General features: G+C 39.2%; 1 protein-coding gene across 1 annotated transcript; it reads left to right on the forward strand.

The window, feature by feature from the left end:
• Positions 1 to 145: 145 nt before the first annotated feature.
• On the forward strand, positions 146 to 11,371 carry LOC308293138 (sodium-dependent neutral amino acid transporter B(0)AT1-like; the record flags this gene model as incomplete). The annotated part of the gene is made up of 12 exons (XM_080735572.1): positions 146 to 344; positions 5,496 to 5,636; positions 6,506 to 6,649; positions 7,099 to 7,274; positions 7,569 to 7,683; positions 8,188 to 8,296; positions 8,697 to 8,825; positions 9,011 to 9,173; positions 9,693 to 9,897; positions 9,991 to 10,150; positions 10,414 to 10,576; positions 11,180 to 11,371. The coding sequence occupies 12 exons, from the start codon at positions 146 to 148 to the stop codon at positions 11,369 to 11,371; spliced, it is 1,896 nt and encodes a 631-aa protein (XP_080591698.1).
• Between the last annotated feature and the right edge of the window lie 2,191 nt (positions 11,372 to 13,562).

Raw genomic sequence — 13,562 nt, forward strand, 5'->3', positions numbered from 1 at the left:
TTATCACTCAGCCTCCCATTCCTATACACTTGCAAGGGTCACAGGGGTCTTGCCAACAGAGAGCAGAAACCAGACCTGCATTGGTGCAAAACGGAACAGTAAGCGCTAAGCAGGAGTGAAGCTCCATCAGTTGCAGCCAGCCACCATGAGATGTGTCCTCCCCAACCCCGGACTTGAGGAAAGAATCCCTTCCCACCAGGAGCTAGAGGAACTGGAGAGGACGGAGGCAGGGGACAGACCCAAATGGGACAACAAGACCCAGTATCTGCTCACCTGTGTGGGATTCTGTGTGGGGCTGGGCAACGTCTGGAGATTCCCTTACCTGTGTCAAAGTCATGGAGGAGGTATGTGCCACATGGTTTAAGGGCAAACTATCAAATAAATGGAAATTACTATGGTTAGAAAACTTTACACTACAAACTTGAGGATTGGACTTTAAAAGAGTAGTTCGCCCCCAAAATTACTTTTTTTCTAATGATTACTCATGCCATGACTTGAGTTCAATAATATTTTTTGTTTTTTTGTCGCATTCGTAAGACAATAATTTGATCACAATAAATTTACCCCCATTGATTCCGTATGGGGACCCGAATGCATTTGGGTCCCCATCCGGAATCAATACATTTACTATAATCGATTTCTTTGTCTTAGGAATGCGACAAATACAAAATAATATTATTGAATTGAATTCAAGTCTCCGTGGGGTGAGTAATCATTCGAAAAAAAAAAAAAAAATCATTTTGGGGGTGAACTACTCCTTTAATATGTTACAAGTAATGCATCATTGGTCAGGATCTTGAAGACAAGCATTTTGTCTGCAAAAAAACATACATACATGTATATGCAACAGTATCTCGATTTGTTATCTCGTAATCACACTAATATCTTCTGTATGTGTGACATTACCGACAGGTTCTAAAAAGAAAACTGACATTGTGTAGAGCATTCTCTCCATCAGAGGCAGGCACCTAACACTTTTACAAGCAAATTATAAAAGGCCATTTGTTAACACCCATAAGTCAGGCGGATTGTAGTCGTTTGTTGTTGCTGTGAGTTATCAACAGTACAGTACTAATGTGGTACTTAAAGGTCAGGGGGTACACAGTTTGTGATAATATTATGGTACTAATGGGGTAATAATGACACACTGTGGATTCATAGTGTAAAAATGTACCTGTAACAGTATTCTGTTACAGGTACATTTTCCATTCAAGTTTCAGGAACTTTTCCAGGGGATGGAATGTTTGAAAATGTTGCCCAATGTAATAATATAAAACTTATTTATGGTAAAATACATGTAAAAGTCACTACAACTAGTGGGCTGATTGCCATGGAAGTTGCTGACCACATTATGCTCCATGGAGCATACTGGACCATAGGTTCACATCACTCACGTTCAACATTTTTACGGAAGGTTATGATAAATCAGTTGCGGACATCTTTATCGTCATAGTTATGGGTCATTGGTGTGGACGGGCCTTTACCCTACAGACTAAGGCTCAATGGTGATAACCACAAGACTCCCATTCAACAACTTGTCCTCTGCAGTTGTTTTCTCCACATAAACAACAGACAGTATATTATTACACTCAATGACGCAATGGACCAATCCCCAATCACATACACACCCATTGTAACTGTTACAATGGGTGTGTATGTGATTGGGGATTGGTCAATTGTCCAAAGCTAGTTCTCCAGTAGTAGACAGTGATGGAAGAAGTACGTACTCACAAGTTTTACTTAGGTAAAAGTATCAATATTGCAATGTTGATATACTCTGTTAGTACAAGTAGAGGTCCAGTATTCCAAATGTACTTGAGCAAAAGTACAAAGTATCAGCATCAAAATATACTTAAAGTCCCAAAAGTCTTCAAGCTCACAATGCATTGCGAGGCATTGTGAGCTTATAGATCTGCTATTTTCAAATGGCTAAAATATAATAGGGCTGAACGTGGTTATAGTGTGTTTTATAATAATAATCAAAATCTACTAAGTCACTCGTAACTAAACTTTTCATATAATTATAGTGGAGTAAAGGTAAAATATTTTACTTTGAGATGTCATGGAGTAGAAGTCAAAATATTGAAATGTGTAAATACTGAAGAAAGTAAAAATACCTAAAATTGTACAGTACATGTACTTAGTTACTTTACTCCCTCTTGCACATCGACTTTACGTCTATGAAAGGTAAGCCACAAATGTCCTGATCTGAAACTTCCCAGAACCTGTGAAGTTCTGTGATGTTTAACATGGTGTTTTGAGCTAGTAGATCTGCTATTTTGGAAAAGTTGTTAAAATTATAAGTTAATCTTCACATTTTCACATTTCATTTTCAGTCTTTTTACGGTTTGAATGTAGTGTGCAAGACATCAGAAAATGCCATGTTTAGAATTTTCCTGTGTCAAAATGTATATTGGTAAACAAAACAAGTCTATTTTGGCACAAGTTAAATATTAACACTGACCAATGGCCATGTCCTTTTTCATTATGTACAGCAGTAATCATCTGGTGACGTGACAACCATAATACAATTGCACGATTACATTTAATTTTATAACAGTACAGTTAGAATAATTGATGTTCAAATTGATATTGCAATAATCTGCCAAGTCAGGTAGTTAAGGAGTTATACCCATAGTAAAGAAGCAATAAAAAGTGAGTTGCCCATAAAGTCAAACATAAAAGTTTAATTTTACCTTTATAAAACCTCTATTAACTGTTAGAGAAAAAAATATATTTTTTAATAATGAAATCATAGCTGCTTCGAAATATATTAAGGATAAAATCGTATGCTTTGTTATGCGCTTGGGGAGATTTGCCCTCTGTATTTGATCCATCCTAACTACCGTAACTACGTACACTGAGCAGCCATACAGCACCCAGGGACCAATTCCTGTTGTAAATAAGAGTACATTGTTCAAGGCCAAGGGAAGAGGAAACCCACGCAAACTCAATACAAAACAGGACCCTGCTGGTGTTTACTATTATTTCTATAAGTTAACAGACTTCAACACACAAAGACACTTTTAGTCACACTTTGTCTTTCCCATAACCATAACCATAACCTTTGTAAGAATCATAACAACCATGTGTACTGTTCACACAACTATTAATCTTTTGCTGCTTTATCCATTGGTTCCCCTGACAGTTATAATTATAAACAACGTCAAATTGGAAATCCCTATTGGAATGTATTGTCCTTCTCCATTGTACAATGCAAATAATCCACTACTACGCCAACGTTTGGATAGAAATAATTATGTTTCTGCATAAAAGTCTGGGTGAATTTATCAATAACGCCTCAGTTTGACTTCCGCTACCTCTGATAAGGCAATGACGTCCTTTAATACAATGCCAGTAAATTGAACAAGGCACTGCCTGTTTGAGGAATTGAGACCTCATGCACACTTTATCAACTGCTTCAAAGTTGATAAAGTGTGCTATCTACACTTTCAACAGTGTATTGAACTTTCAACTTTATGCTGTCCCCACCCACTGTCATGTACATTGTTTACAGAGAAATAAGCTCCTTATAATAGTACTACTAATACTCCTTCTATGTAGAGCAGTGTGTTTGAGCTTTATTCCACACATAAATGCCACTTTATTCTAGTCTATTACAGTATTGTTGTGATTTCATCTGGTGAGTGATGTTTTCGTTTGAGTCGCGTGAGTGCAGAAGGTCTACATTTTATTACACACACAGAGAATACAATGGACACATGACGTGATCTGTAGGGAAGGATATAGTAGGACTGTATAATGCTGGAGGGAGTGTCCACCTACATAACTAGTTAACAATGTCTAGCTTACTGGGGACTGGAGCACAAGCCAGGCAACTTGTTACTTTTGAACCCTTATAAGAACTCTATGAGAGTTGGCTCTCTTAATGTCCTATATTCTATGGTGCTTCTGAAGTTCAATATTCTTCTTCAGTAAATAAGTATTCTCTAGATCTCTGTGTATTAATCTCTATATCTATATGTAAATATCTAAACCTGTATCTAGATATCTCTGTAGATCTCTATATTTCTTCTGTCTATATAGCTAAATGTGACTTCATGCTGTGATGTCAAGTGTCATGCTCGTTTCCTCGACCACATGATCAGAAGAAATGAGACAAGGAAAAGAACAGACTATATGAACAAAGCATGCATTTCCTATCATTGTGCACAGACGTAGGTCTATCTGATATACCGGTAGTAGTCGATGGTCATGGTATATCCTTACACAGATGAGAGTGATTCAATACATGTATGTACTGGGTCAAGGAGATAAAGGTCATGATTCATAATCAAGAACATTAACTAGTGTCTAGTTTGTCAACCTGTGGATATTTAGAACAAAATAATACATTTCTAATACTTAATGAATAACTCTGCTCCAATGTGGGTCTGCCGTTGTTACCTACCAGAACTAAGGTTTTGGTTGCGGTGATGTCGTTGATTAGATCTATAATTATGCTGATTTACCACATATGTTTCTGCAATGGAGTTTATGACTCATAGGAGCATTGAATAATTGCTGAACTACATAATGTTTGTTATTTATGAATACAAAGACAAACTGTGTAAGTGAAGTTGAACTCATTATATAAACAGGTGAGTCACCTGTTTACATAATGAGCTGAGTTCAACTTTACTTCACCAACTTTACACACCTGGTAGACTAAGGTATTAACTATCGGAAGCTATAGGATGCATTTATATGAGTGGCATCAGGTGTTACATAATAAAAGGACTCATTGTCGTTGTAGACACAAGGACAAGGACAATGTGTAATAAGCAGAGATGTGATCTTGTCCTGAGAGGTAGCAGAGATAACTAGAACTGCACTCTGTCGACGTGCCAACTTGTGTCCTGTGCACAATTAAGTAGGCCATACTTGTGTGCCAGCAGAGCGTGACAGCAGAGCGCGCCATGAGGTGCGCTCTACTGGCCTCATTGGCTGATAATGATGACATTACCATGAATGCTTTTATATACCAAACTCTGCTAAAATCACCGATGGCATCACCAGGAATGCTGGTCACTCATTGGCTGTTAATGATGACGTTGCCAGAAATGCTGGTCCCTGATTGGCTTAATATTGATGACATCAGGGATCTCCATATATGGGCATAAACACACACGGCTACCTACCTACCTACCTACCTACCTACCTACCTACCTACCTACGGTACCTACCTACCTACCTACCTACCTACCTACCTACCTACCTACCTACCTACCTACATACGCAGCTGATGCAATTGGTTAACCTGCAAAACTACTGTACGGTATGTCTTATGTCATTGAGTGTGTGTGTGTGTGTGTGTGTGTGTGTGTGTGTGTGTGTGTGTGTGTGTGTGTGTGTGTGTGCGCGCGCGCAAGGACGCGTGTGTGCATGCGTGCTTGCGTGTATGTGTAATGCAGTGGGGCTTGACTGTTACTGTTGAGGATCCACACAAAGGGCCTTTCCTACAGTACCTGAAAAGAATGTTATTGTCATTGCAGGAGCGTTTATGATCCCCTTCCTAATCCTGCTGGTTCTTGAGGGCATCCCACTGCTCCACCTGGAGTTTGCCATCGGTCAGCGCCTGAGGAAGGGCAGTGTGGGAGTATGGAGGTCCATTAACCCTTTACTGACTGGTCTTGGTGTGTGCAAATCCTACATTCCCATTATTTATATCAGTGGTTCTGAAACCTTTGTCTCCCTAATACATACGGTATGTATTTGGCCCCCAGACCTCAATCTGAATAGACTTTGTATAATGTTTGTATAATAGAAGATCTACAAGCTAAATATGGTGCGTCATGACCCGTTGTGAGCTTGAAACAGGGTTAAACGTGGTTAAACTAATGCTCATTTTGCTGGGGACCTGCTGGACTCCACCTGATACATGCGTTATCATCCCTTGGGATGGGTCTGTTATCACTGTTGTCATGCCTTAGCCAAGGCTCAGTAGTCTGACTACCAGCTCCCAGGAGCTGGGAGCCCAGTTATCAGCCTTGGTCTTGTCATTGCAATGCGCTGCAATAACTGAGCCTTGGCTAAGGCATGACAACGGTGATAACAGACCCATCCCAATGGATGATAACGCGGATATCGGCTGTGGGGCCTCTGAATCCAGTTTCTGCCGTTATCATCCCATTTCACGGGCGAGGCCCATTACAATGGGCTGATAATACGTGATAATCTGCCATTATATGGCATGATACATCCGAAACGGGTGCAGCATCCCACTTTGAGAACCATTGCTGTATATAGCATCTTTCTGATCATCGGTCGATTCATAAAAACAATGCATAAGGCACTTTAGGAAAGTAATTTGTTCACTTTTACATTTGTTATACCTTGATTGTTCCTCCATGGTTGGTTATTATTATGTTTTATATAAATATTATTGTTATTACACTTTTATACACTGATTAATTAAAGAGCTATGAGAGCATCTGAACCGACCTGTTTCTGGTACCTCAGATCAATGGCATTATGGTTAATCTATTGACTCTGCTCCCAACAGGAATTGCTTCTTTGATTGCGTCGTTTCTGATTGGCGTGTACTACAACAACATCATTGTATGGGTGCTGTGGTATTTCTACAACTCCTTCCAGAGCCCACTGCCATGGAGTCAGTGCCCACTCAATGACAATCTCACAGGCAGGTGTTTATCATCATGCATACATAATAATACCTACTGTATAATTGTTGAATAATATATGTTCACATATATTATAATACATGTTCACATATATTATAATACAGTAGAGTAGCCTATAGGAAGTCAAAGGGACATGATTGTCAACATGTTGTCTGTTTGTTAATATGGTATGTTCCATTAACAGCCATAACATTGAGCTTGTCTTCCCTGTGTCTTTGAAATGATGCCTGAAAATATACTTCAGAAAATCTGAGAAAATCTGCATCAGGTTGACTGCATGGGGTGCCAAGCTAATGCTTGACCACAAAATGCATTGTGGAAATTCAATTGTAGGACACTGAGAAAGGAGAATATTCTCTGTGGATTGTGTCATCTTAATTATTGTGATAATCTTCAAGAATTAACTGAAAGGCTTTTCAGATAAATGGTTGTTTTGTAACCCCTCCAGGTCCAGTGTCAGAATGTGAACGAAGCTCTCCAGTGGATTACTTCTGGTATAGAGAAACACTGAACATCTCGGCAAGCATAGAGGAGTCTGGGGGTCTACAGTGGTGGATGGTGCTTTGTTTAGCCTCTGCTTGGACCATAGTCTATATTTGCTGCATACGAGGGATTGAGACCACAGGCAAAGTAGGATTGCTACGCACCCCACAAAAAAGTACTTATTTTACAATAAGAAGGCTGCTAGATACATTTGGCCATTCCTATAATTAAAGCATGTATTTCCAAGTAAAGGTCACAAAACCACAGCCAACACATGCATGCATGCACAGTCTGTGCATAAACACACTTACCGGTATTCATATACAGTACATACACCATATATTATTATGAAGTCTCTCTCTCTCTCTCTCTCTTTCTCTCTCTCTCTCTCTCTCTCTCTCTCTCTCTCTCTCTCTCTCTCTCTCTCTGTTTAATGCACAGGCTGTATACATCACGTCCACTCTTCCATTTGTGGTGCTCACCATCTTCCTCGTCAGAGGTCTGACTCTCAAAGGCTCTTTGGAGGGAATCAAGTTCCTCTTCACTCCACAAGTTAGTACTGTATATCTTTTGTCTTACAGCAAGCTCTCTTGAAAGTACATGCACAACCTCGTTCTAGGTTTGATTCCTGCAAGAGCCAGACCTGTATACCGGATACTGTATATATCGGCAATTGTTTGACCTTTTTGATGGCATAGTATCGGCAGTTATATAGCTGATGTTCCCCAGTTTTAAAATAAGTATAATTAAGCCTTAAAAAATAATCACAAAAAGCCAATCTTATAGATCTGCAATTTTCTTATGTTTTAGAAACTTTTAGAGACTAGAAAATAAAGGTTCGAAAATGTTGCACTAGGTCTATCGACAATGGACCCAAAAATATGTCTAATTCTAATTCCTGCCTTCGACTACGGTAGATGTCTTGCAGGTCACACCTCCAGTCTGCCTTTATTTTAAGTGTCTGTTGGCATTGGCGAAGCTTTGCGGGACATTAAATGAAATTAACTCATAAAAGGCACCACTGGGTGGGTGTTTTCTTTTTTTTTTTACCTCTAGGTAGATGAGTTGATAAACCCGCAAACATGGTTGGATGCAGGTGCCCAGGTGTTTTATTCCTTCTCATTGGCTACTGGAGGCCTCATCTCCTTCTCTAGTTACAACTCTATTCAGTAAGTATTATGTTCTCCACCGCATATTGAGTCTATATTAACAGGGGAGATGTACAGAGGGGGCATACAGTAGTAGGTAGAATCATATTTATCAATTAAGGCTAGAAAGTAGGCTAGTTTTTTGCCTCTCGGTAGGCGTTCCCGCATAACCTCCGGGTAAAATGATGATGTCACGCGCATACCCTCTATTGATGACATCAGGGATCTCCATATATGGGCATAAAAGGGACAAGGACAGAATTAATTTGCAAGTGTGAGTCGTGTCACGGCAACCACACTTGCAATTTCCCAGAATTTCATCTTAGAAAGATGAAATTCTGGGAAATTGCATAATGAGTTTATTTATACACTATTCTGTTCTATTGTTGTATCGTTTTCTTCTCACCTTTTCATTCTACAGCAACAACTGTGAGCAGGATGCTGTCATCATCTCCCTCGTTAATGGTTTCACTGCGGTCTTTGCTGCCACTGTTATCTACACTATTATTGGCTTCAGGGCCACCGCACAGTTTGATGACTGCGTTAACGGGTATGTGCCTTCAATCTGAAATTCATACATTTTAAACCTCTTTGGGTTCAGACAGGAGAGACGCACAACAAAATGTTAAGCCTGATTTGAGTTCCGTACACACATGGGGTGTTTTCGCCATGGTAACAGCCACATGCTTGAAACAGTGCCCAAATCAGTCTATGATTTTGAATTTACCCTTTCAGAAACATTCTAATGCTGATCAATGCATTTGAGCTACCAGAGGGGGCCATCACAGACAGCAACTATGATACCATGCTGGGAAGCCTCAACAGCACTGCCTCGGGGGCAGAGGTCATACAGGGTCTGGACCTCAGTATCTGCGACTTGAAAAGACTGCTCAGCGAAGTATGATCCTACAGGGTGTACACACGTTATACACGTGCTGTGTTAAAGGACAACTGTTTTCATTTGCTTCGTTCTAATGTTTTATTGCGTTTACCGTGCTAAAATGTGGGGCATGCGTACGCATGGGGGCATGCGTACAAGTGGCTAACTATGTCTTTTTAGACACAATAAGCCAGCAGTTTCTTTATTGCTATTTACAGTAACACTTCTAGCCCCCATAATTCACATCCAAACATCAAAGGTTGTGTTGTATCTTGGGAATGGGCTTATTGTGTCTAAAAAGACATATTTAGCCACTTGTACGCATGCCCCCAACCACTGAAATAAGAAGAATCTCTAAAACAATAGAAAGAAGTAAATGAAATCAATTTAACACTCATCTTTTATATTCTTTAATTACAATATAAAATAGTAACCCTTTTATCAAAAAACTAAAGTTGTCCTTGAAAAATGTACCGGTATGTATTAATCACAGTGAATGAGTCACTGTTACATTCTACTGGTGTATGTGCTTTACAGGGTGTGGAAGGAACAGGTCTGGCATTCATTGTATTCACGGAGGCCATCACCAAGATGCCCGTCTCTCCTCTCTGGTCTGTTCTGTTTTTCACCATGCTCTTCTGTCTGGGGCTGTCCAGCCTGTTTGGTAACATCGAGGGAGTCGTGGTTCCTTTGCAGGATCTCAAGATCTTTCCTGAGAAGTGGCCCAAGGATGTGATTACAGGTACAATAAATGACACGTATGTTACATACAGTATACTGACAATACGGTTTGTCCACTAACCTAAAACACTAATTGTGTTCTTTTGGGTTTCAGGCATTGTATGCTTTACATCCTTCATGATTGCACTCACCTTTACCCAGCAGTCTGGTAACTACTGGTTAGCTCTGTTCGACAGATTTGTTGGATCCATCCCTCTGCTTGTAATCGGCTTCTGTGAGATGATGGCTGTATTCTACGTATATGGAGCTGATAGGTAAATCAGTTAAACACTAACTTCTGTTGCATTGGTCCTTGGAGGAACATGATTGGCACAGTGACATTTCTGGGTAAATAATATTCCTCTGAGGATAGACTGCTGTTTCTAATTTAAGCAACTTTAAATAGCGAAATACAAAGATGTGAATCCTTTTGCACTTGGTCTGGAGATGAAAATGTTAAATATTGCTAAAGGTAAAATTCCATAGCTGGATGGACACTGTGAAACTCACAAGATTGTCATGTGGTTTATTCCCACAGGTTTAATGAAGACTTTGAATTCATGATTGGACACAGACCCAATTTCTTCTGGCAGGTGACATGGAGATTCGTCAGCCCTTTGATTGTATTTGTCATCATGATCTTTTACTTTGTGACCCAATTGAGTGAGCAACTTGACTACAGCGCCTGGGATCCCAGCTCAGTAAGTTCAGTATAACAGCCACAATTCAGCTATTTGCATAAAACAGACATACATTCAAATGTATATTTCAGATGTGTCAAATTAAAGCTGTGTTTTAGACCAAACCTACGCCACATACATCGCATGGCCAACAGAAGTGGCTCCTATTTTGAAATACAATAATTATACGCACGCCAGGAAATATATATATGTGTTTTTTAAGATTCGTTTTTTTGGCTTTTAAGCCTTTATTGGATAGGACAGTAGACTTACAGGAAATGGGGGAGAGACGGGGAGTGACAAGCGTCAAAGGTCGTCCGGATCGGGAATCGAACCGACGACACCGTCAGGCATCAATGCCTATGTGGTATGCGCCTGGACCAGTAGGCCAGCAGGCGCCCCTTGCCAGGAAATCTTAATATATAAATTTCAACAACAGCACCATAAAAGGATGTACATGTAATACCATCAACCACCCCTCTGGGTCGCCACATTATTATACAATATTATTATAATAGATGCCATTGTTTTTTGCCACTTTGTATGTTTTGTAGGACTATTTGACAGTTTAATATACGCTACATTCTATTTAATTGTGTGATCTCTTCCATGTCATGTCCTCAGGCAAACTTCCCAGTGTTGGAGAAATTGTTCTATCCCAGCTGGATCTACTTTATCATTTTCCTCCTGGCTGGAGTCTCCAGCCTTTCTGTCCCAGGATTTGCCATATTCAAGTTACTCCAAAGATGTTGCTGTAGGAAGAACACTTATGAACCTGAGGTCAAAACGGTCTCTGCCTCAGTCAAAATGCACTGAATCCCACAGTCACAGAATTACAGCAATACTCAACTCAACCCACCTACTGTAACAGCTTACAGGTTGTATGACATTCTTTGTCATTGCAGTTGCAATAAATAAGTAAAGAAATGGAAATAAAAAACAAAAATAACAACACAAAGGTCATGTTGCTGCATGAATGGTTGAAATATTGTGTGGTTATATCAATATTTATTTTTCTGCATGCATGTCATGGAGCAATAAGTATCATTATGTTAACAAGATGTAGCTGTTCTATTGGCTGAGAAATTTACTTTATGGAAATGTTTTGCTTGATTCAGTGAAATTCAGTGCTAATCCCACTTAAACAAGATGAGTGTTTTACTTTGATTTGTTGATGCTGATTTTATCACATTATTCTTAGGAGTGAAAAATGTTTGTTGAAAGGATGCATATTGTCATGTTTTAAAGTTTCTGTACTGTACACACTCCAACCGTGATACACTGACTGCACTGTGACTTTCCGGAAGATCATGTACTGTATGTATGTATATAGTGACCTTGTAAATTCAGTCTAATCATTACTAAACATTATTGGCTAAGACTTTTTCAGTAAGAGCATTTATGCTTGTGTGCACACGCCTAACCCATAAACATACATGCACAGAACCCATTAGCCTACACACACACACACACACACACACACACACACACACACACACACACACACACACACACACACACACACACACACACACACACACGCACACATGCACGCAAGCGCACACGCACACGCACACACTCTCTTAATAACCTTGAAATTAACAGGAAGATTGTCTATGTGACTTGCTAGTCAATAAAATTGTCCATATACAGCGGAGGCTTTCTTTGGTTAATTATTGCATTACAAAGGAACACTGATAGGCTTTATAATGCAGTTACATCATAATAGACGTATTACTATCATTATCCTTACTACTCAAATGTAAGGTAAGAGTAGACTAACATCTGAATTGACCCTTCCATTGTGTTAGGGTCATTTCTGACCCGTGTTCAAGATTAAATAGTTAAAAAGTACCCTTTACATTTCTTTATTAATAAAGCAAGGCTTCATGATATCCTCAGACCCAGCTATTTTAACCCAACAAGACCAACAGAATATAGTTAATTCTGATGGTCTCTATAAGAATAGTCACATCTATGGTGGGGAGTGGAGACTCAGAGAAAAGTGTGTGTCAATTACCCCCAAATTGTCAATATTCAATGTTTACATGTGTGTGAGAGAGAGAGAGACACACACACACACACTTGTCCTCAATTTGCATTTGCTATTGGAAAAAAGTGATTTACTGTATATGGGTACATTTTAACCTGTTACACCACAGATGTACTATATTATTAACGATTTTAAAGTTAAAAAACAAGTAATTTATTTTTGGAAGTGTGTTCTAGTTATTGGCTATTCTAGACTATAATAGTCTAGAATAGCCAGATAACATGATCCAATTTCTTTCTTTATAGGAAAAGTAATGAGTGCATTTTTAAATTGTATTGAAAACAAGCTATATTGAAAGATGAAATCCTAACTCTAACCCAAAATAATATTTTAAATAGTGTTTGCTTGGATATGAAGTCAGCTATGCGGTGGGGGAATGGACAAAAATGTGACAGTATGAATTGTTTTATTTCAGATCTAGCACTGTATGCAGGTAATGATGCATCTATTAGTGCTATTATGAAATCAAGTCATTGAAAGTCCCTATGAGATAACATATCTATTTATGACATGTCAAAGAATGGGAAAGGCTTGGTCTAATATTCAAGATAGTGTCTGGTGATAGTTGTCAATGTCAACATATGTGAGTTTTTGAGTTCAAGTAAAATGAACAGGGAGTTAAATTATAACATTTAGGAATAGGATTTTACTCTGATCACAGTCAAATATGGAGTTTTCATTCCAGGGAATGAACAAAAGTGTAGAAAACAGAAGCCTCACTTTTTAGCCTCACAGAGGTAAACTAACGGGAAAGTGTTCTTTGCAGGTCTTTCAGTCCGAGTGTATCAAAAGCTTGTGATTGGCTGCGCGGAGGTGCCGAAAGTTGGGGGCAAGGAGATAGACCTAAACCTAACCTTAACCCTAACCTCAGTAAAACTAACGCTGCTGGTGAATGCTAACCTGGTGAAATGCTAACCTGCCGACGCTGGTGAATGTTATGGTTAGTGTTAAACT

This window comes from Nannobrachium achirus (genome assembly GCF_963921795.1).
Source record: "Nannobrachium achirus genome assembly, chromosome: 10".
Lineage (NCBI taxonomy): Eukaryota > Metazoa > Chordata > Actinopteri > Myctophiformes > Myctophidae > Nannobrachium > Nannobrachium achirus.